At 39.2% G+C, this 24,224-nt stretch overlaps 1 protein-coding gene across 1 annotated transcript in view; it reads right to left on the bottom strand.

Moving 5' to 3' along the window:
• The window catches only part of CHRFAM7A (CHRNA7 (exons 5-10) and FAM7A (exons A-E) fusion), a 42,181-nt gene that overhangs the window by 7,212 nt on the left and 10,745 nt on the right, over positions 1 to 24,224 (bottom strand). The window contains exons 3-7 of the mRNA XM_074601061.1: positions 13,610 to 13,654; positions 8,629 to 8,738; positions 3,143 to 3,222; positions 1,801 to 1,968; positions 1,215 to 1,409 (exon numbers count right to left, since the gene is read on the bottom strand). Coding sequence (XP_074457162.1) covers positions 1,215 to 1,409; positions 1,801 to 1,968; positions 3,143 to 3,222; positions 8,629 to 8,738; positions 13,610 to 13,654 — 598 coding nt within the window. The remainder of the gene's footprint in view (positions 1 to 1,214; positions 1,410 to 1,800; positions 1,969 to 3,142; positions 3,223 to 8,628; positions 8,739 to 13,609; positions 13,655 to 24,224) is intronic.

The following is a 24,224-nucleotide window of genomic DNA, read 5'->3' as shown; positions in this document are numbered from 1 at the left end:
GCTGCTACCCTCAGACCAGCACATCAGTGGTACTCCTGTCCTTTCTTGTACTACCTCAAGTTCAGGCTAGCAGTGTTGCCAAACTAGTACCAATGTTTGTACAGACCTGTGTATTTTTAGATCCTTGTACCTGTTCAGATTTTATCAGCATTTACTAATTAGCTGAGGTAAATCAAAGTAATTCTTGCTGCTTGTTTGCTTTAGACACATGGTGTGATTTTGAGTATTTGAGCATATGACACTTGGTTAATTGGTGTGGAAGCTACAGGTGCTGTAATGCATAATATTCCTGAACAACAGATTTGCTGTCTTGGACAGGCTTTGATATCTTTTGATATTAGCTGTTGGGTTCTGCATGTGTCTATGTCCAAGCAGTCTTGACTGTTGATTTTTGGAGGTTGAATTCTGTTGCTCAGTGATGAGTTCCCATCTTTCCAGAACAAGGCTCAACTCTTCTCTCAGGAGCAATCTTAAACAATAAGGATGGAAAAGGATTTAGGAACAAAGAATTAATTTTAAAATATGGGGAGGGACGTCTTGATTAGGGAGGCTACTACTCAATTAAACCATGTTCTGGAGAAATGTCAGTTTGGTTTCTACCTACCTAACAGCTGTATTCACTTAGTAGAAGCCAGTGCATTTTCAGTTTTGTATGGGGCAAAGTTTCATTACATATTTAATCTCCACCTTAAGGATCAAGTACTTAAAGTCATCAGATTTGTTTCACAAACCAATACTTTAGTTAAAATTCACTATAAAAATTAAAATAGGAGAAGTTAGAATCAATCTTTCTGAGAAGGCATCTTGAGTTCTTAATACAATTCACTATTAAAAGGAAATATTAAGAGGAATTCCATGGTAAAGTGTTGAAATGCATATTTGTAAACTTAAGCTTTACTCAGTGAATGTGGGATTTTTCTTCAGCAAGTAAACGTCAAACAATGAAACCCTGCTTCTTAAGGAAGGTAGTCAGGAACTGTCATGCTTCTACTTGGTTGGCTGGAATTTCTCCGTTTCACAACTTCAGTGTACCCCAAGCTGAGAGCATGGGTGAAACATCACACAGCATCAGCATCAAACAGTAAAAACAGCTCCTGAGCCAGAAGAGGGCACACAAGCTGTTCCTTCTTGCCTGCTAAGACTGTTTAAGAAACTTTAAAAACGGCAACTTCTTTTGGTTTGGTCATGTTTGCAATATCCTATTAAGGATTTACCTAGTGAGATCTTTTCTCCCGAGTCTGCTGGAAGCAGAAAAACTAACAAAGCAAGTGCCGATATCAGTACACAAGGAATAAGAAGATTGAGTCCATAATAGAGGGTCCTACGTCTCATAGTTACTGTGAATGTTACGTCTGGGTAGGGTTCTTTACAACATTCGTAAAAACTCTCAGTTCTCTTCCCAGGAACCCCTGCGTAGGAGAGAAGAAGAAGAAAATCAGAAATTAATGTGAATAAACTCTATATTATGTAGTGATTTTTTTCTTTAAAAAAGGATAAATGTAGTTTTCTGAGTTTTAATATAGGTAAAACTACTTCTTTAAGCTTAATTCCCAATTAACTAATTTTTGTCAGATAACAAAGGAAAATCAGATAAAAGATACTTGCTGAATTCAAGCAGCAGTTTTGTCACCTACTTTTTAATGTTGATTTTCATCTTCTGTTCTCAGGGTTTCAAATGCCACTAGCTAGGTCATTTATTAATTTAATTTGTGTCTTTATTTCCCAATCATTATTCCATCCATTTCAGCAGTGGAGACAAGGCTGCAAGTTCACAGTGTAAATAAGAAATCAAGAGCTTACCTACTAAATCCCACTCTCCATTTGAAATATAGCCAGATATATCTGCTTCTTGCATTTGTAAGTCCAAGGACCAGCCTCCGTAAGTCCAGGACCCAAACTTCAGGTTACACTTCTGAACATCGAATGGAAACCAGCGCACATCTATGTAGCATGAGCTTTTGAATATGCCTAGATTGGATTTTAAAAAGAACACTTAATTTAAATGCTTGTTCCACATAATTTCATGTACATTTTGTAACCAGACCTTGTTCTACATTGCACCCTCTTTTTTTAACTTGTAAAGCATATTTAGTCCCAGTTGTGTCTTGACATGTAAATAGCAAAAGTCAGTCATAGAAAAGGGAAAGGACTGCTGCACCATTGATGTCTTGGTGTTATAAACTATTTTTTGAAATATGCTTCCATTTTGGCACATAGTGGGAGAATATTTACAGAAGAGCTCACATTTCTAGATACTGTATTTCAGAAAGACATGAAGCAGAATATGCAATCTGTTTCTTCTATTTCTTTTACTGAATAAAATAAGAAATCCTGAAATATTATTTGCTGTCTTATTAGATTTACATGATCTAGCTTCGTATTTTTCACTCGTCAAGTCAGGCCCTGTCATTTAGCAGCTTTGAGAATTGAATTGAAAAACCCCCACTAAATGGAACAACAAAATTCAAAAGAACAACAGGCAAACCTCTGAAATCCTCTGGGGATCTTAGATGGAAAAACTAATTTGTCTGGAAAGCATTTGGCTCTATTGCTGTAGTTTCTAAAATTCAGATTCTAGGAAGAGTTAATTCTAAGAATTATGTTAAGTGAGTTTGGGAACAGACACAGTGCTCCACTGCTATACATCTAGAGAGTCAGTGATACATTTCTGATATCAAATAAATGTCAAACACAGACTACTTTCCTTTCAGACTAAAAATTGTTTTGATGAAGCATCCAGTGAATCATTTCAAATAGAAAATACATCCAAGGTGTTACTAAGCATCTTATTGTAAAGTTAACATATTAATAGAATAAACAGCTAAATTAATGAAATAAATTTTTATTAAAAGGCATTACCATGGCTTTAATAAACAATATCTTTTTATATTAAGGGCTTTTATACTTCCAAAATAGGGAATTACAATAGAAGAATTTACATAATTGCAATAAAAGAATGTATCTTGTATGGCGGTTTTAATACAAAAGTGTGAACCGTGTCATTCATGATGCATCTAGGCTTAAATCTATCAGATGGTGCTAACTAGAAAAATAAAATATCAGAGAATTGATGTCAAATTTGAAACCACACCATACATAAGTACTCTGAGTTACCGACATTTATGACGTGAAAACAGCCTACCTGGGGGCAGATATTGGCAATGTCCCGAAGAATTGACTAAAACGTTAGTGTGAAATGTAGCATCAAATCTTTCATCGGCACTAGAATAGGGAAGGAACAAAATGGGTTATATGCTCTTTAACTGGCTGAAGAATATCTGAGACGAATCCGTTCTTTGTAAAAGGATTATTTCTCCCCAAAAATTTGCCAGCTTTTCTCCTGTCACCATTTTTTTGTGGGCTTAGAGTAACTGGCACGATACTGTTGGATTTGTTCCTGATTAACAACTGTACGTAAAGGTGAGCCACCTCATTCTCGCTGCTCACCTGTGCCCCTATTCATTACGGTGCCTTTGGTCTGTTGATTTCCATTTGGAAAGTAAGTACTTTTAAAAAATTTCTCAATCAACTGTACAGGGAAATCTGTTCTCTTGCTGTCTACATTAACTGCAGCTAATGAATACGGAGGAGATGGATACTCCAGTGCCTCGTCCTACCCCTTGGTGTGGGTGAGCAGTGTTACTACATGTCATACATAAGACTGTTTAATGCAGCTCCAGCCTTTATTATCTACTTCAGAACCCACAAACTGGGTTCAGCAAAGAAAACCAAATTCTGTTAAGAGGTGTCAGTGTAGTGGTGCTGGCCAGGGCTGCCCTGGTGTGACATTCTTACAAGTCTCCAGAAAAGAATCATAGTTTAACTTGGAGAGTGCTTCAAATTATGAATTGGCAGCTATTGCCAAGGAAGTCTCAACTACACCTGACATGATGACCCAGGAATTTACTAGGCATTAAAATTTTAAGAACTTCTAGATGGGAAAGAACCTATTTTCAAATATTTAGATGATGAAATAAAAGACTGATTCCTATGAAAAGTTCAGTAAGTTTGCTGACTTGAATCACTCTGTGAAAGATGTTTAGATTACTTACCATTGCAATGGATATACACTCAGATAGTATTGTGCCCTATTTACAGTGCCCATTTACTACTGCAGGTTCTTGTGGTAAGGTATTACAGATTGTGATCTATGCATCATTTAAAGTTTGGGACCTAGGTGTTCAAGAAATTGTCATAGTTATTGAAACCGGTACCTCGATTAAATTGCACAGAATGTACTGGGGAGGTACTAGCAGTGAATTGTCTTTGCATCTCAAAATTATTTCAGGAAATGCTGTGTTGAGTTCATGTCTCACGGCTGTTGGCCCTGGTTATAGACATAGGCTCCTTTCTCGGGCTTTCATTCGTGCATGGGATAAGCAAAGTGAGACACAGGCTACTGGACTTTGTTTTTGCGGTTTCCAAACCGTCACCTTGCGGGGACAGGGTGGCACAAGAGACAAACGCAGTGGCAGCTGCTCTGGGGCAGGACAGGGCAGAGGAGGTGGCCCGAGTCTCGGGGTCTGGCTTCTTGCTGCAGTCTGTGCTTTCGTTGATCTGAAAACCTGTCTTGTGTCTAGGGTGATTTGAACACGACAAGTCTCTGATGTCTCTTTGCATATTTTTGGTTTAGTAGCTCATAATTTTCTAATTACCTTCTAAAACATATCAGAAAAATACAGTAAGAATCTGAGATGGGGAGGAAGTGAAATATTCATAATTCTAGCAGAAAATAAAGTATAGTAAATGGTATATCTTTCCAGCAGGAAAACTCATACTGAAATAGTCTTTTTAAAAAAGAGGACTTTAATCTATTCTTATGCAAATTTTGTATCTCAGAAGCTAAAATAAAGCAATCATTATTTTAGTCATTGTTACTTTGCATTTTATTTTCCCCTTGTGTATTTGAAGAAATTACATTTTAAAGTTATCTGGACTGGTCTGTGAAATATGCAGATAAGAAAAAACTAAATCCAAATAATTACTTGCCCATCTGGAGTTGCACTTTTTTCTGTGGTGTGCAGAAGGCTCATGGTCTTGAAAATCTTTGCAACTATTTAATTTAAACTCTGAAAGCAAGTAGAAAAGTCTAAATATTGTGTATGTAGCATGAATGGATTCTAGCACTTTGAGGGGAAAAGGCAATTCTAAGGCAGCTGAACTAACGCAGTCCGCTCTTCTTCGGCTTCAGAGCTCATGGCTGGATCCTCTGAGTTCACGTTGCAGCTTCTTGTCTGGTTGGAGCACTAATTGTTCTCCCTCCTTATCTTGGCTGCCTCTTTTCATGACACTTGTAAGAAACTGGTGCTGCTAAGATCTCTACTGATTGCGCTGCTAAATTTGGCAGAAATGGATTCAGAGGACACTGGGGCAGCCAGAGAGATCATACACAAACACATATATTCAGACAGGTGTGCATGCTCGCACATGCATACATCTCATTTCCTTAGAAAACCAGACTTAAAGTCCTGCAACAGGTCTCTATATTAGAGATAGACAAGTAATTGCTTTGACTTTAAATTAACAAGGGCTACATGATGACACTCAAACAAGTAGCCAAATTTAGGATGTAGAAACATCCATGTCACACAAAGTACTTGTAAAGTGGAAAGTAATGACTAGAAATAAAATTCTTAGGCTAGACTCTGTTCTCTTCCCCTCAAGTAGAGGGCAGTTAAGCACCAGAGGGTTGCTTCTAAGACCTTGCAGCTGTTTCTGGTAATTGGCAAAAATAAAAGTTTCAAAAGGACACAAGCGATGAAGGAACCTGTGTTTCATTGCCCTGTGACTTTGCTTTTCGTAAGACACGTTCTTAAAAGAGTATCGAGAGGTACTCGGACTCAAATATGAAAATCTTTTTTCTGAAAAAGCAGCATATGTGTTTTTCTACACTGTGCTTCTAATTGTTTTTTGAAATGCAATGCTTCAATTGGGAATGCACCAAGCAGCTAAACCTTTGTTTGATGAGACTTTGCACTCAAATGTAATGATAGAAAACCATTTTTGCTACATTTCTTCTTCAGGGTAGAACCACTTGAAAGCAGATATTGACTGAGTACATTGAGATGACAAAGCTGTACCTAGCAGATATAATCCCACTGGGACCTGTCTGGAGAATCTCAGGTTTATAAAACTGGAGAAATGAAACTGTTAAAATGAGACATAGCTACTAGAATTTTTGTTATTCCAAGAAGTACTGAACATTATGCGGCCATTTGGAAAATAAGTAATAAGTCTAGTAAAACTAACAAGTGGAAGAGAGCCATAGATGACACTAACACAGTCAATCCTGCAATTTGTACGTAGGCCAAGATTTTCTTCGCTCAGAAAAACTACAGATGAACTGGCCCTGCTCTCTTCACAGTAGACTGGTTGTAAAATTTAATACAGCTGCCACAAGTTTCCCTGTACTAGGCTGAGCAAGATGCATAAGGACTTAAGACATAGCGAAACATATATTCATTAAAAAGAAAAATTAATTTATAGTTCATTAATTTCTTTGTAACCGCAGATGCATGTCCCTAGTGAAGTGTATAGAAATTGAAAGCATCTATCTCAAAATACCATGTCAGTATAAGAGAACATCATAACATTCCCAATGCAATTTCATGCAGGAATAAGAATTTGTTTTAAATAGCTTTGCGCTCTGACTAAACACGGAATAAGATTTTGGATTAAATATGTGTTCGAAATAGAAACACTGTAGAATAATTACTTTGTGACCATGCCGTAGTTAGCAATCCCAAGATTCAAAAACCTATATTAACAGAAAATTTCCAGTTAAGTTACCCTTGTCATTCTATAATGTGCTTCAGCTACAGTCAGCATGTATGTATCAATATTACATATATCTAAAAAAATTACCCTTTCATTTTGGATATAATTACTTAAACATTGAAGCATAAATCCGCAGACACACTGAAAGTCTCTCTGAGGTGTGATATATATGAAGAAGAATATGGTCATAATCCATTATTGTGGAAACCTCTAAACTGCTGGTGTACAGTACTAATTTTATGACATGCACAGTGTGTTATTCAGCAGAAGAATAGAAATGAATGTGTGATTTGTCATATTCTCACAAGAATGCTGTCATTTACAGAATTGAGGTAGCAAGAAATAAATGCTTAAGAAAACAAATTCTCATTGAAAAATACATTAAGCAAGATTCATGTTGCAAAAACATCTGTCCAAGTTGCATGCTGCTCCATTTTATGTACAGAGCATATGAAAGGTTTTTAAGGCTGGTGCGTGGACAACTGGAGCGCCAATTGCCATGCTTAAAACAGAAACAAGAAGTAAGCTTCACAGGCAGTTATCCTAAGCATGGTGAACTCTAGTAGGGATCACCTCCAATCATTTAGTGTTAATGGTACCTTTGAGAAAAGTAGGAACACAGGGCCTGGAGAGAAGTACTAAGTGGGTGACAAATGCTGCTGTTATCACATCATTACAGTTCAACACCACCTGTGACAGTGACATTGCTCATAAAGGTGATCATCAAATGGCAAAAGGGAACATAACTGAGATGAAGTATTGGGTACAGCTGCTCTCCAGCTCTCGTTGCAACAAAAAGCAGTTCCTGAAGTGGGGAGGGGGAACCAGGTTGATAAAACACAGGAGGGTTGTCTTAGTAGACATATGGCAGAGAAACAGAGGAAAAAAGCCATCAGGAAGACAAAAGGTTCATGTCATCTGCATGAGCAAAACAATAACAACATACCCTGGCTACCACAAAAGAGCCAGGGCAACATGTACAGGGCAGCTGTAAGGTCTTTCCAGTACCTGGGGAACAGCACACAGGCCCGCAACAACTGCAGAAAAAGGCAAGTTGTTAAAGAGCAGGCAGCTCTCAGTGCTTTATATTTTTAAACTAAATAAATTCCACGATGGGAACTGCCCATTAATGGTGCAGCCAAAGAATCTCTCAATGTCAGCCAAAGGTTCTGCAGTGGATTGATGGCAATCTGTCTGTCCCTGAAATAAGCCAAACTCAGAACAGATAGTTTGAAGAGGAGAGCAGCAAATATTCTAGCTATTTTTCCAGCAGGAAGAAAGAGTGACACCAAAACTGGACATAGGAAAATGCAAAGGTACTTACTGGCATTTACCTGTCCTGCCTGTAGTGAAACCCAAACTAAAACTAGACAAATAGTCGAAAGTCAGATTTGAATTCACCAGTAAACATTTAGATCAAACAAATAATTTAAGAGGAAATGATCACAAGTTGTACTATTAAACACAGCCAGAAAAGTTTATAGTTTTCTAATCATCTCACAAAACTGAACTAGAATTGTTGGTAGGGAGGATGTTGTTGTTTACGAAGTATTTGCAGACCTGCCCTTCTATTGTGTAAACAGGAGACTGGTAATCTTCCAGTATTCCAAAACCCTAGAAAGTTTTGAAAAACTATTTCATAACCTAGGCATTTTGATGAGATGCTTATGTCATTTGCCTGGCCTTCTCTTTGCAATTGGACAGGGCGCTAGATAATCTTATCTAGGCCCCCTCACCACAAAAGGTTTGACCAGTTGATCTTTCGAGGTCCCTTCCAACCTGGGCTGTTCTGTGATTCTGCAATTCTATGATCTTCTCTCCTTCCCCACACGAAAAAACAAGTGTGTCTACCTGTTATAGAGAAGAATATCTGGCTTCCAAATCAGTCCATCGGGAAAGCGGACGTTCTTCACTCCTGGGTATTCAGACACGTTCCACTGTAGATAATGATCTGTCCAGTACTAAAACACACACACAAAAAGTTAGTTCAGTCATCTCATGCATTGGTTTATTGTACTTCTCTAGGGACTGGATAGCCAAAAAAAAATAGGTGTTCTCTTGTTAAAGAGATACTATTTAGCTTCAGGCAGTGAAATGTTTGGAAAGGGTGAATCAGGCCACCTAGAGCTCAATGAAAAGCATAAAAATCTCATTTTCAATTCACACTGCGGTGCACATAACAGCCTATAAAAGAAGATTTGGGGTGCTTGTATTTTATTGTTCATACTATCTCAGGTGCCAGTTTGGGATAGAACAGATTTTCTTTTACAGTTTGTGCATTAACTTCCATTACGTTTCTCTTCATAGACAACTTTGTTTTCTGCTGGAAATTCTCAGGTTGTAATAACTTCATTATAGACATGAGGCAGAGCATCTAACTGTCACTGCTGACAGGGAAAACAACTGCAATGGCAGGACAGTTAATGCCAGCATAGAAGGTCTCAGCAGCTCCAGTGGCCTGCGGTTGGGTAGCCCGGGGGGCAGATGTCAGCCCCACTGCAGTGTCCCATCTGGCTGGCCCACGCTGCACTGGAGCCACCCGCCCTGGGGACTGTCCGTGTCCCCTCCAGCCAGCCCTGGCCGCCAGCATAGGCAGGAGTCTGCCGCAGTCAAACCAAGAGGGCTTTGATCTGTGTTTAGCGCTGCTAAATCCCAGACTCTGTCATTGGAACATATGGTCATGCACAGTCATAAAGAGAAGTGCTGCCCCAAACGGCAGGCAGCTGAGTATCGTGGCAGCTCGAGCAAGCTGGTTACATCCCAGTCTCCTGAGAAACATTAACATGAGCTACTGTATTTTCCTGAAATGGAGGTCACGCTTCACCCCTTACTAAGAAGATGACTTGTTGGGATACAAGGGTGGTTGGTTACGGTTGTGTGCAAAAGGTACAAATAAGAAATAGTTAATTTTGTTTCACAAAATTAATTTTTTCTTATAGTTTCTCTGCTTCATTATATTGTGCCTCTCTCCATCCCCATATTATGTTATTTGCATTAATTTCTCATAGCTGTAGGCATCACACAACTTACAGTGACAACTTCTCCAGATTTACAGTGCTGTTGCAATGACAAATGTTAATCTTTTAAATGTAAACTTTGAAATGGGTGAGTAAATATACAATACTCATCTCTTCAACAGTCTAGCAGCGTTTGTCGAAATTTTTGAGACACGATAAGGTCAGAAAAAATTTCCAGTGGGCATTGTGGACGTAATGTTATCAATCATTTGCGTGGGGTATTCACATCAAGTTGTTGTATACAATTCCTTGCATTATTGTCACAGACAAGTTGCAGTTTGCTACACCGAACAAGTGCCCAGCTAGCCTCACGCTGCAGGTATTCAAGTGCGGCCTTGTACCTCTAAAACAGTGTTTGTAAACGCCTGGTTTGCTGCATGCAGCACATCTAATAGCATTCATCACACATCTTTTGTAAAACCTTTACTGTACAATTTCTTGGCCTGTACTTTTGTATTTATCTCAATCATTTTTTACTATGAATTTGTAGCGCCTTGTCACCTGGACAAATTGTCTGAGTTGTGCATTGCTTTTTCCTTTTGCTTTACTATAATACTTTTTTTACAGAAATCTTAAATCAGAGTATCTGATTGGCTCCATTTGTAGTTTTTTTCTTTTCACTGCCTGCTCCATTCACGGTTCTCTAATTGATAGATTGATGAAGAATAGATGAGCATTGTTCACGCTCATCTATACACAGCTTCCATAAGCTGATCAACTGCCTCTTCTCTTTTTTTTCAGAAATTTTGCCTCCATTTTTGCAGTAAATTGTTTCACATGAACATCCTAATGGACAAATGTCACTGTATTTTTTACCGTACCATCTTTTTTGAATGTAGAAATACTGAGATTCCTATGATACCTCTATTTTTTTTACAAAGTCCAGCAATGTAAACAAATAGGATGGGTGGTTTTGAGGCACTGACACCTAAAGCTGTGTTGGCTTTAGGCAATGCCCTGTCAGGAGCTGAGAGAACCAGTCCCTTTCTGGGCAGTGGATGCAAGGCTGAGGCAGGGATCCCTGCCACCGCCTCAGGTGCGTGCAACGAGCTCTCCTGTTCTCTGCCATTTGAACTGCATTATAATATCAATTTATATCAATACTTATATTGATATAAATATATAAATATAATATTTATATTAATAGAGCCAATAATTTCTTATTCTGACTTCTTTTAGGAGTTATCATGGCCAATGTGATGTAGCACAGGGTGACACTGAATGATGTAAAGGCAGTTAAAGGATGATAGAAAACTTAATATTAAAGTCTGGATTAGAGATAATGTTAAGCAGATTGTACGGTTGCTCTGTTTAGCTGTGTGTACAAAGTGCTTCGCCATCCAGCTGCCTCATTTTGTTTTAACTTTAGAGCTATGATCTGCACTGTAGCGGAGGTACATTTGATGCATATTAAAATAGCAAAAGCTCAGGGTACCTGGATTCATATTAATCTGTGGGGGGCAAGGCTCCCACTGTAACTTAGATCAAGTTTAAGATCTTGATACTGAACAGTATTGCCATGGAGATAGTGGTCAGGATCAAAGAGTCTGCATGTATAAATACTAGACTTATATTCCCCTTTCTCACAGGTTAGTTTTTTTTATTTAAGTATTTCAGTGATGATTAGATAAACTATATTTAAGATAAATCTCTGATACGTATATATATCAAGAAAGGGAGTGGAGGGGAAAATTCAGGGAAAAACTTACCTCAGACCATTTAGCGTAATAAAATGACATATGTTTGCCTTAAGCATGCTTTGAATCTGTCTAGTGTACCATTAATAGACAGTTAATACAGAAACACATTTCTCTTCTTTTGTGTGTACACAAGCCATGAAGAGTGGCTACATTTTTGTAGTAATCAAGTCATCAGCTCATTGCAGTCTTAAGATGCTCAACATACAATATGTGCTAAGGTCAATAAATCAAAAGAAATACATAATATATAAAAGAATCAGGAATTTTCTTAGGGGAAAAAAAAACCCAATCTTGAAAAGGATAAGGATGCTGTGGGATGAAAGAGAAGGAAAATAAGTGATAGCTTCTTGAGTATAAATTGTCATCTGTTTTCCTGGTAAGAAATCATAAGAAATCATAGCAACTGTTGTTGTTGTAGCTCAAAGCCAAAAACATATTAAATTTGACAGTTTTAATCTTACTGTACAACAAGCCTGTAAAATAACATGAGCAGAATGCTTCTTCCATGTCAACTTTTCTTTGTGAATAAATGGACTAGCTGTGCTGTCCTTTGTTAGGTCATCAAAATAGTCTTTCATTTGTTTCCTAAGGCCTACCAGAGTGCAAGAAAGATCCTCTGCAAAAAAAAAAATGTTGTAATAAAAGAAAAAAGAATACATTTAAACGGAATGAGCTGGTTAAAGAAACTGGGAAGTGTGAAGTTTGTGTGGAAGAAGCATGCTTATCTTGAATAATAAAACTCTTCTGTAAACCTTTACTTAACGCAAACAGTTCAGTTTCTGTAATATGGGTGGGAATTAAACTAATGGCAAATCCTCATCCTAGCTGCTATAGCATGGAGAAAGCTCCCCATATCACCCTGTCTTTGTGAAGCAAAAACTTATGGTAGAAATGTTTTGCGGAAGCATTAGGAGCCCACAGTAGTCAGCACGGAAAGAAGCATCTTGTTAATTCTCTTAGTATTAAATTAACACAAAAAAATAACCAAGTCAGAATAAATCTGTATAGGCTCCTTTGCTTAAGAGCAGCTCTCTTGCTAGTTAACCTTACAGAGAAAATAAATTCAAAATATTCACATGAAGTTCTTGAATATTCTATTTATTGAAAAGTGAGTGAAACTTTCTCCTGGCCAGCAATACCTGCCATGAGTTAATGGGAGCCAAGTTCCCTGCTGTGGTGTCTAGCAGTGGCAATAGTTATGGTTAAGAAATATGAGAGGATGTGAAATTCTGTGACAGCTATAGCAACTGAACATTGCAACATAAGGTAAAATAAAGCTACTGTCTGTTTGAAAAATGAACACCCTACGTGGGCAAAACAAACTGGGAAACCGGGAAAAAGTATACTGTTCCCAGCTGAACATTAGGAAAGTGAACTGACATTCCAGTACCCTTTTTAGTCATGTAACTAAGATACAGAATTTGGAGAAGTAACATAAAAAACCTCTCATGTTCACTGTTAACTTCTGATGATGACCTATGTTTAAACAACAACATTTTGAACAATGTGGGAACAGCATAGCCATTTTAATTAAAATCCTCTTGCAGTTTCTTAAGGAGATAGACAGCAAAGCAAGTAGGATGGCAGAGACATTCAGTTAGGACAGTGGCAGCAGCTCTCAGGAGATAATGAACCTCTTTGGAACAATTTTTCCCCTGCATCAGAAGAACCATCTGGTGATTATCCGTGCTAATCAGAACAGCTATTACAGATGAAATGCTTTTCTTGCATGTACAGTTCTCTTTCGCAATCAAATGATTTACCATAACATAGTGGATTTGTTGAAAGGGTGATAAGGCTCTTGCACCTACACTTACTCTGCCTGGGACTCTTAGGACACCGATGTCTTATGACAGTCAAGAGTTTAGCGTGACTAAATCAAATACAATGAGTTAGTTACTTACTTAGATGTAGTGACTCAAATTCTTAAAAGTTTTCAGAAATACCTGAAACAACATGAAGACCTAAATCTCAGCCTTACAGTTTCCCATTCAGCTTGGCTTTGTCCACTGCGTAGCAAGACATAGAACAAACGTTTGCAAGTCTCCTAAAATTCAAATTAACTAAACTCAAAAACCAAAGGGCAAAAACCCCATACTTTGTTTCAAAACTCACCATTTGTAGCCAGATGTTTGTTGTTAATACTTGATTCTTTTCATCCTGAGAGGAAGGAGAAAAAACCAAACCACAGCTTAGTACCATACAGTTAAAACAACACTGTTAAATACATTCCACTATTCTGAAATAGCCTGTTGTGCTAAGGTACCTTTTAAAGCAAAGGGGTCATTGCCTTGAACTTACTGCAACACGAGTTTTCCCAGGTACTTTTTCATGTATTTGGTATTATCACAGTCAATCAAACTGTTTCCTGAGGTGTCCTTCTGCCAGACTCTTCCCTGGGACTCCTTCTTTAATAAGGAATCTCGAAAGGCAAAGCAGATTACAGTAGGACTTGCCTGTTTCACCTTTGTTAGCAGCAGCCCTCTCACTGATTAACCTTACACACCAGACATATGCAAGTAATAGAAGAAATATTGAACAAAGAAAGTGTGCCTAAGCTCAGATGATGTGTGCTGAGGCCATATTGAGTAGCTTCCTCAGAGGCAAGTGGCACCGCTGACAGCAGCGGAACGGTACAAAAAGTGATGTATCAGCTTTACCAGAAAACTGTTGTCAGGGCAGAATGTTATTATTCTGCCTGGAATAGTTCCAATTTGAAGGCCTTCCCCCTTGCCTCCTGTGACTATTTGATGTGAGTTCAGGTGACACAATAGGCATCTTAATGCTTCAGTTAATTAAAGAGTTTAATTCTTCCCTCCTCAGACACAGGAAAATGTTGGTGACTTTATTTCTGTGGAGGTATTTTATCAGTATTCACTTGGGTTGTGTGAAGCTAATGAAATATACCATATATACTGCCAGTATTACACATTCCCCAAACTGACTGCACAATCCCTGTCCCAGCACTGGTCATTTGTAGTCTAAGGAAGTGTCTAAGTTTGCTGGCATGCACTCCCAGCTTCATTTGTAGTCTAAGGAAGTGTCATAGCAAGTTTCAGTCACCCGTACAGCAGCAGCTGTCAGAGTTGCTCATACGTGTAGACCTCTGAACTGAAATCTGTCACTCTTGAACTTAAATATTGTTCCTAAATGCACAAAAATGTCCCAAACCACCCATGTTTAATCACATTTCTTTTTTTCGATAATACTCTTTACTAAATGTCAATATTTTTTATTCTTTTGATGTTGCTTGGTGGACTTCTAACTGAACAAAAGTCCTGAGAGACCTTTAATTGAAGCGATTTTAGAGACGCACAATAATACAAAGTTACACAGCATATAAAATCAAATACAGTGCAAGGGACAGCAGCATTTTTAAAACAAGTGAAGCCTTTTGAGGAGCAGCATCAGTAAATCTATGCCAGTGTTACCAGGTCACGTATCATCACAACTAAATGTACAACATATGGATAAATAAAAAATTTTAGGTAAAGATCGGTATTGTGCATGAATAAAGTCTGCCCTCGAATGCACATTCCTACCTTCCTTTAAAGGTAAAATGAAAAATACAAGGAAGCACACACCACGGCTTGTGATTCAGCACTTTTCCTCTCTATTTTCTGCTTCATCGCCTCCATGAACCTTACTTTTACAAAACTATCTCAAGTGAGCACCTTATTTAAATGGCATCCTGGGGAAACAGGTCTCTTTAACCCTTTGGTTTCAGGAATACATTATTAACCTGCATTGAATTAACATGCTGAAGGCATTGCTGAAGATGTCAGCCAGGCAAAGCAGTAATTAATTTGCAATAGTAGCTGATATTCTGTAGCCATACAAACATCAATTTGGTGCTTCTCTCAAAAACCTGCTTATAGTGTTAGAGCACAACAAAAGTAGTTTGCATGGGATCTTTAATTCATGAATGAAGAAAGAATCCTTAAGAGTTCATTCATATTACCATGACCTAAAGTGTATAGACAAGTGTTGCAAATTAAGGATATGTAAAACCTATATGTTTCTATTCATCATAGCCATTTTTAGGTCAGATGTAAATACCACCAATGATAACTTATCATTAAAAGTTTGATAGCATTTTCTCAAAGCTCTGTGTGCTGTCCCAGATGAACACGACAAGTTCCTATAATGCAACGTCCCATCTATTACACTTGAGCAAAGCCGAGAGCACCGCTGCTGTGTTGTTTCTCTGCAGGGCAGACAGAAGTTGTGTTGCTTTGCACAGACGCAACTGGCTACTTACTCAAAGGTGCAGAGCAATTCAGAATCCATTATGTTGTGGGAAGCTTGTTTCAGGACTATTAGCTGAATGGCATGCACTCCTGCATGGTTAAATTCTGACTTAAACTCACATTTTATTCCCAGTGTGATCTCTTTATACACATAAATGGCCCCAGCCTTAGATTAGTGATGTTTCAAAAATTCCCTTTTCTCTAGCAGGAAGAGGTTGTACTAAAGCTGGAGTGCTGCTGATGCTTAAGCTAACGATACGCCGTGGGGATTTATTTTGAAGCCATGAGTGCACAGCATAGTCAGATGAACTATTTTAGGAGTACCAGAAAGGAGCTCTACTATCAACCAGCGCACATCACAGGCTGGGGAGCCATCACTGAGCAGTCAAACTAAGCAGAGATGAGGGGGACAGTAGGCTTTTAATCCAGCTGTGCTGCTGGCAGAATGATTCAGCTGCTCGCCACACTGCCAGGCAGCTGGGCACACCACAGAGCCATCGCAGGCTCGCCTGCAGGAGATGCCACAGATGTGTTCTGAAAGCCAGGAGTTATTCTGAAGTGTGATCTTTCACGAGAATCTTGCTCAAAGAGGGTATTCCTGAGAGAATTAACTCAAAAGTAACTTGTACAGTGAAGACAAGCCCAAAGTGAAGATGGACCACGCTGTTTTCCTGCTGTTTCTTTCTGTTATTTTTAGCATTTAGAGCCTGAAAGAGTATATTTGAATGAAATAACTCCCACTTGGATTACTATATTTAAGGTTCCATCAGTGTTTGAATTGTATATCCCATCATTGCTCCTCAGCTATAAAAACTTCGCTGCATGCTGACACTTGGTTTATAGCGGTGGGGTTTTTTTATAGTGTTTGTTGGAGCAAATGGCTTCCAACATTTTAGTCATTATTGGATTGACTCACCCATCACTGCAGGAAAGATTCTGATTTTAGAGGGTTTGTCTGTCTCTACGGTCCCAAGTGCAGCTGGTGAAAGGTGGGGCAGGAGACGTCCTGCGGGGTTCTCCTGTCTAGGGGAGGTTTTTGGACGCTGTTTTAAAAGCTTTACAGCAAACTGCATTAACACTGTTTTTCATGAGGGTTGTGCAGTACTTCCCCATAAAATGATGGGTGGGCTTGAAACGCTTTGTAGCACTTCACCAGTTTTTGTCACTTTGCAGTATTTTGTAAACACTTACTTACAGAAAAAGTGTCGAGCACAAAAGCAAAGCAGCTCCTATCTACTGTAGAGGAGCAAAGAAAAAGGACTTCACAATATGTTCTGATATGCTGGGAACATTATTCAGGGAATGAGACCAGAAGCTCTATCATGTTGTTTGGATTGGTGTGGGTTTTTTCCCCATACCAGCTACTTGAGGTTACTTGCTGTTCAGATATTGCTGGCCAAGTAGCATGGCTGATGAAGAGTGAGGTGCCACTCGCGCAGTGGGAGGCTGCTTCGCTCTACTCAGTTCATAACTGTAGTCATGATCTGTCAGGGCAGATGACAAAGTGCCACTGGACAGCTTATCACATTATGTTATGGCAGTGTGGGCAATGAAAGGAAAGTAACTGACATCAGCGATACTAGAATGGTCCTTCTTTCATTTTTGAAGGTAGAGGTAACTATTTCTGGAATTTTTTGAAGGGAATTACACTGTCGCCATTCTTCAAGTTCCCATCTCTGGTTTTGTCTGTCTTTTCGATTTAAACAGTCTATCAGATGGATCAGCTCTGTAAACACAGTATTAGATTCTCACATTGTCCTTCCCTTACCCTGTGTTCAACAGAATATATAAAAGAAGGGATGAAAATCTTTGTGAACGGCATTAGCATGGACATTACAGACTTTGTAAGGAATGTTATCTGCTGACTTTCAAAGGGATGTCAGCACATCTAGTATCCACACTAGAAAAGATGTGCAGCAAAAAGCAAGGGGGAAAAGAATAGGAATAAGTCACAGAATGTTTCTGATTTCTTGAAAATAGATGCAAAAAGTGCAACATGATTCAATAAAAAGTCAGAAGCCAAAAATATAAATTTTATCTGTTTCACTGCATTTTTCTCAAGACCACTTCAAACTGAAACACACATTTATATTTGCTGTTCTGACTTTTGCCATATCAGTGAGATTTTTATATAAAAACAGAGCTCTGACATCTCTGACTTAGTCTGGTAGTGGCACAGCCTACTGCTGGGAAGCAACGCTCCTTCAAAATTACAGCAACTGTTGCGAACTGTTTAAACAGAATTTAAGATGATGTGCTTTACTACTCAGCCCAGTCACCATGGTGTGCCAATTCTGCATGACTTGGCCTTGGGCTTGTGCTTGCCTTAGGCCAGCTCCCTTTGTGTCAGCTGCTAACTTGCCCTGATTCTGTTGGTGCTAAAAACCTCCTGAAAGTTGGTCTTCATTATTTCATACTCAGCCACTCCATGCTGCTAGTGACCTTAGTGAAAGTTGAAGGCATTTAGGACATCGCCCTTTCTTCTCTTCTACATTCCACTTCAAAGCCAAATTCAGCCCTGAGGCACCCTCACTGCTAGGATGATATCTGGCTCTGTGACTTTCTCACCTTCCAACTCAGAATCTTTCTGGCTCTTTCAGACCTTTAGGGATGAGATATTGCAGCTGTGCTCGTGAGTTAGCTAAATACCTCCTGTAGCATTAAGGTGAGTTTTGCAGTTAAATCTCTGAAATCCAGCCTGAAAATGTCTTCCTTACTTTGTGTGCTTCTTGATCTTTATTTCCTCTAGCTTTTTTTTTTTTCTAATCAAATTAAAATCTTAAGGAAAATCAAAATGTAAGTAGTTAATTAAAGTGAAATTTGAAAAGAAAACTTCTTTTCTGTTTAGCTCTTAGGTTTACTAGATTTATGATGGACGGAATATGGATTGCTCTTCATACTCTCTACCTGCTGAAGGTCTTCGTGAAATAGAGAACTGCTCTGGAGAATTGCTGCTGACTGGGGAGTGGAGTTTTGTTGTTGGAGATAACACAGACTGGCTCAGTTTGCTGCCACAAGCCATTTTTATATTTTAAAAAGGCTGCCTTTGGACTGTAAATTCAAAGAGGAGCAAGGCAATAAATGGCTATTCTGGGACTAATTGACGTAGTTATATGGGAAAGATGGAGTTTTCCTGTAGGGACACCTCCTCCTCACTTCCCCCCCACCGGCCCCCACTTTCATTTGTGATACAGTGAGTAAAGTTTATTGAAGTCCCCTAAATCTCTAGCCAGGAACAATGCAGGGCAAATCTTTGGCATATTCCCAACACAACCTGCTGTCCTAAGCACCTTCCGTAATCTTGAAGGACAGAGTGGCAGTACCAATCCCAGGTGCAGTGACAGTTCCTCTGTTTCCTATTTGAGTTAAAAAATCAGCCTCTTCACATCATGGGAATGGTGCAGCAGAGCTGAACAAGAACCTACACTAGAAAGTACAGCTGGAAAGGAGAATGCAGCTGAAGAGTATTTGTGAAATGGTTGAATCACCCATGCAAAGTGTTCAGGCTAATGACTGTTGTATATATTGGCCCAATTTTATAAATGAATTTATAAATATTTGTAGGAGAGGGCCACTGTTAATCCAGTGGCCTGGATGAGACAGGTGGGATTAAGGTCTGACTCTGCACTCTCATTCCGTTTATTTATTGTTCTTGTTTTGTTTTAGAACCGTGACCTACATTCAGTGATTCCTCTCTCTGGCCATATTTACTAGAGCTCTCACTTGTAGAAATTAAGGAGGGAGTCACACTTACTAGAAATAATGCTGGATAAACCAAGCATTCCAGCTCAAGCTACGTCTCTTTAGCAGATAGTCCTCTGTGACAGCCAAGACCTCATCTTGCTATTACTTCAACTCTGTGCAGCTTCTCACCTTCAAAGTGTGACCTATCTTCATAAATGTTTACTTAATCTGAGTGCAATGTTTAAAGATATGGAAGTTTTATTTCAAAGCAGTATCTGCTTATGTCATCTTCCTTTGAAATGCGCACATCCAGGCTGGCCTACGTATCTATGTGCGATGCCATTTTCTTTGTTCACTGGGCTGTGGAGTAACCCAGTGCCAGCAGTACCTGAAGCTACCCATAGCCAGCTGTGCCGTACTGGGTCTAACGTTGGGCTATTATTACTCTTATGGCATATGATACTTAGTATTTGTAGAGCATTTTTCTGTCTTGACAGTTAGTAAGCGTGTCCCTTCCATCAGGAACGTGTGAAATTGTTCAGACTATGTATTATTTTGGGGGGGGGTTTATAATGAATTATTATAAACTTGATTAAATGAGTAGAAAATCAACAAATGCTTTTTAAAAAATGACTTTGTAAAGTCTCCTTCTAACCTACAAGCACGTTATTTTCAGCAAATTAAACACAAGGAAAATGGCGCCCAGCTACAAACAACAAAGCAACAGTGCCAAACGAATACTTTGCAGTACTGCTGCAAAACTGTTACATAGCATTACAGATTTCAGCGCTGCTATAAATATCCTTAGCGGTGCAGTCTTTGCACAGTTACACAGCTCAACGTGTAGCAGCTTAGACTGCCACATCTGCTGACGTTCGTTCCAGATGCTTGTATGAGCACTAGACCAGATGCAGTTCTGGTCTGTGACGCTTGAGCCAGCACATATTTAATACGAGGTTTGCTATGAGCCTACCCGCAGCCACAGTTCCCACTTAGTGACTGTAGAGCTTGACCTACGTGTAAGTCTAAAAAAAAAAAAATGGGTGTTTTCAGGTATGTGTTCTGCATGGGTATTGAAGCCTGGACTTCACCTGGCCCACGCACTGTTCAGCTGCACAGGAAGGAGAGAAACAAAGGAGTGAGGAAGTAAACCTGAATACCACAGCCAAGTATGCTTCTGTGCTTATAGCTGAAGTTCCGTGAAAGCTTTAAAGTTTCTAGAGTTAAAATACTAAAATGTTACCAAAGCGTTCTGTGCTGCTGGGATAGGAGTAGATGCTTGGTTTTGGCCTTTTGAATATCTTAATTTTTTTCTTTAAAATAAAAATTAGGAAAACGTCATTTGAATTTTACCTGGGTTAAGATCGTGTTTGGAATGTGAGATGAGGAGTCTGATTGTGCTGCTTAACTTAATTCAGGTAAAATTCTGAGGGGGAAGTTGTTTGGTTTTGTTTTTTGGTTTTGGTTTGTTGTTTTTTTTTAATTGTGCCATGTGTGCTCTATTTTGCAAGTCTGAAAAACTCCAGTGGTTTCTCCACACCAACTAATCTCATATGCTTTTGCAAGAAGCATTTGCTTTCTCCCCAACTACTTTGTCTTGCTTTAAAAGAAAGGTGGAGTTTGCCCAAAACATACACAGGTCATCCCAGATGGATGCAAATCTTCCACAGCAGAAAATCTGCTGGAGCAAGAGCGTGGAAGTGCCATCTTAGCTCTGGGCAGAGCATCTGCCCGAGGAGCCTCCTCAAAATGGGGGAGCGTGTTTCTGTTCCGTCCATACTCTGAGAAGGTCTGACGGTCGTGTGTGCCATTGACTGTAACAGGGCTTTGTCCTGGCAATGGACTTCAGATGTATTTTCACTGAGTTTCACAGAAAAGAAGCGGAGATTATAAATATGTGTAAGAGCCTCCTGGTGTACCATTTCTGTTACCATGGGGACATAATTGTAATAGCAGTCTTTTTTCTTTTTTTTTTCAGTACATCATTGTTAACAAGAGATTGTATTTAGATTTGAACACATTCATCTTTGCAAAGACTAGCAGGGATGAGGCGTATGAAATGAGCAGACTACAGCATAGCTAATAACATACTTCAGCACATTTTGTGGGAAAAAAGTATTCTATTGAAGCGCAAGAGGGGGAGGTTGTATTTTTTCAAGTTATCTTATGAATTCCCGTGATTCGCTGTAGGTTTCACTCAGTTGAATTATTAAACATACCATAGAGCTTAAAGTACAGTTACACTTATTCCAAGCGTGTGAAGTAATAACTGTGTTCTGTGGCTTTATTTACAAATAATTCTTGATTCCATTGTATTCCACAGCAAACTCCCTTTGAGAGGATGGAACCCTGAATTAGTGTTAAACACTGGCTCTAGGTGCTGCCGATCGCTGTCAGTCTGACACAGATGGGCATCCCAGCTCTGCGTGCACTCTGGGATCTGGGAACTACCAACCATCCCACAGGCTCAGAGGGAATAACAGAGCCCCTGTAGCCCGACTCCATAGACAGCGTTAAGACAAGAGGGAATCAAAGCTTTTGAACTTGATTTATTTGCCTAGAGGTTAGCTGCAAAACATAGAAGTTAAAAGGTCAGGTTGCTGCCCCCAGATGTAATGTCAGGACAGCATTACATCAAAGGATTTGACTCTGTTTTTATTCTTGCTCATCAACTTTAAGTCATTTGACTTTTTATTAAGCCTTTCTCCTCAAAATGTTCCTAAGTCATATGGAAATGCTGTTGTAGCGTGTGTGTTTAGCAAACTAAATTGGAAGGAAAGCGGGTGATTTCTTCAAGGAGACAAGAGGAAGTCGTGGGAGAACAAGGAGCTGAACACAAAGCTGCCTCTTCATCTCCCTTCATGCGAGCAGAGCACAGAGCTCCAGCACCAGCCTGCTGCTGGCATTCCTCTGTCCTATTTTTGTGAATAACAGAAATTTCCACACCTAACCGGAGCATGCTGTCCATGTTTTAGCATCAGTTCACAGGCTGAAACTGCGGAACCTTCGAGGAACACCAGAGCCAAGGGATAGAGGCACCCGACTAGGACACAACCATCAGGAATAGCTGTGTCCACTACAAACGGGCATAGTTAAAGCTAGCTTTAGAGGACCAGGTAGCAAAGTGCTGTTACTCAGCCCGGTCTCTCTAACTATACTGTCTTATCTCCAGCTTCCCAAGTGTAGGCAAATTAAGGAAGAAGGAGTAGCTCCAAAATTCCTGTGATATGTAACATAATCCATTTTCCTTGATGTCATGGGGTCTCTGTTCAAGCTAGGATACAGCACAGACATCACCATGGCAATTAAAAAATTCCCTGGAGAAGGGTGATAATACAAAATACATTGCTTATCCTGCTAAATGTCTCTGCAGCTCTTGACAGAGAAGTATTACAGAGACACCTTAATAACTCAGGAAGAGAGGATGAATCAGCATTACAGAAAATCTAGTTATTCCTTACTCTACATCCTCTGAGGGACAGGTTTGAGAGTCCTCTTTTACAGGGTCTTCATTTTCAACTTTCTCTAAAAATCCATATGGTCCCCGCTTCTCTTTAATGCCTGTAAAGAATCACTGACAAAGGTACTGGGAAACAGTGAGCTTGGCTGAGGGGAGTATATTGATGAAAATCAACTGTGTGTCTCGCTCTTCACAAATGCAACAAGCGTCACGACTGAAATGTCAGAACACCTACGCAGTCCTTCAGGCTGCTGTTTTCTGCAATACAAAAGAGCAGACTCTCTCCTATGAAAAGAACACTCCTGTCTGGTGGGGTCAGAGATGGATTGAACACTCCAAAATCCATAAAAATGCTTATTTTAATTTCTTGAGCTCAGTGAGTGGTTCAGTCAAACTTGCCAGTGCTCATTATTTTTTCTGTCTTCATTCTTGCATTTAGTAGCATTGGTGGCAGTGGGTAAAAGGCCTGCTTCTTTCCTCTCAAATGTTTAACTGACACAACTGTGTAGTTACTGGGAATAATTATGGGGATGCCACCCACAGAAATATGTTAATATGCAGGGCTGAACACAGAAAACAGGCCAATAAAAGTCCAAAGCAGTAGTGCTGTATAATTAAACATGCGTGTGAGTCCTCGAACTCTGCACGTAGTTATCAATCCTCTTCCCTTCAGGCTACTCCATTATAAGGGTCATATAAGCAATATGGAGATGTGATTGTAGACCACGCAAATATGCCTTCATCATACCAGAGGTTTTTTCATCATTACCAGAAAAAGATCATATTCTTATGTTGCTTCCAATAAGCAGCACACAGCTTCGCGCCATGCTCTGAGCACCTCCCAGTTAGCTGTTGCTGAAGCCAGTGTTAACAGCCTTTCCTTTTCACAAATTGAATTCTAGTTTCAGGTAACAGGCATGAACATGCAAGTGTAAGTGAAGTTAAACCCAAATATAAGTTCCAGTTATTCTTGGAAAATAATTAACAAATTAAAAATAAATTATTTAAGTAATTAAAATTCTAACTGAATTTTAAAAGATTTCTTTTTCTCTATAAGTGCTTGTACATATATGCTCCCTGTTGCCAACCCAGTGTGAGATGATCTTCCTTTTTTTTTTTTCTTTTCCCTTTTTGTAACTCAGAGATATATTTAGATTGGGAACAGTTGGATTGTTCAGTAGTCTATTCAGGCGAACATGGTGAGGAGTTCAGGAGAAACTGAAGAATTCACATCTGTATCATCTAAATTTGAAGTAATTAACATTTGAATGTTTCTATGTTAGTACACTGTTCATAGATAGAAAAGTGTTTGCGTGCAATCCATTGACAATAGTTT

This window comes from Larus michahellis, chromosome 9, assembly GCF_964199755.1.
Source record: "Larus michahellis chromosome 9, bLarMic1.1, whole genome shotgun sequence".
Lineage (NCBI taxonomy): Eukaryota > Metazoa > Chordata > Aves > Charadriiformes > Laridae > Larus > Larus michahellis.
Note: the sequence above shows the minus strand (reverse complement) of the source record. Positions and strands in the feature narration are given on the sequence as shown.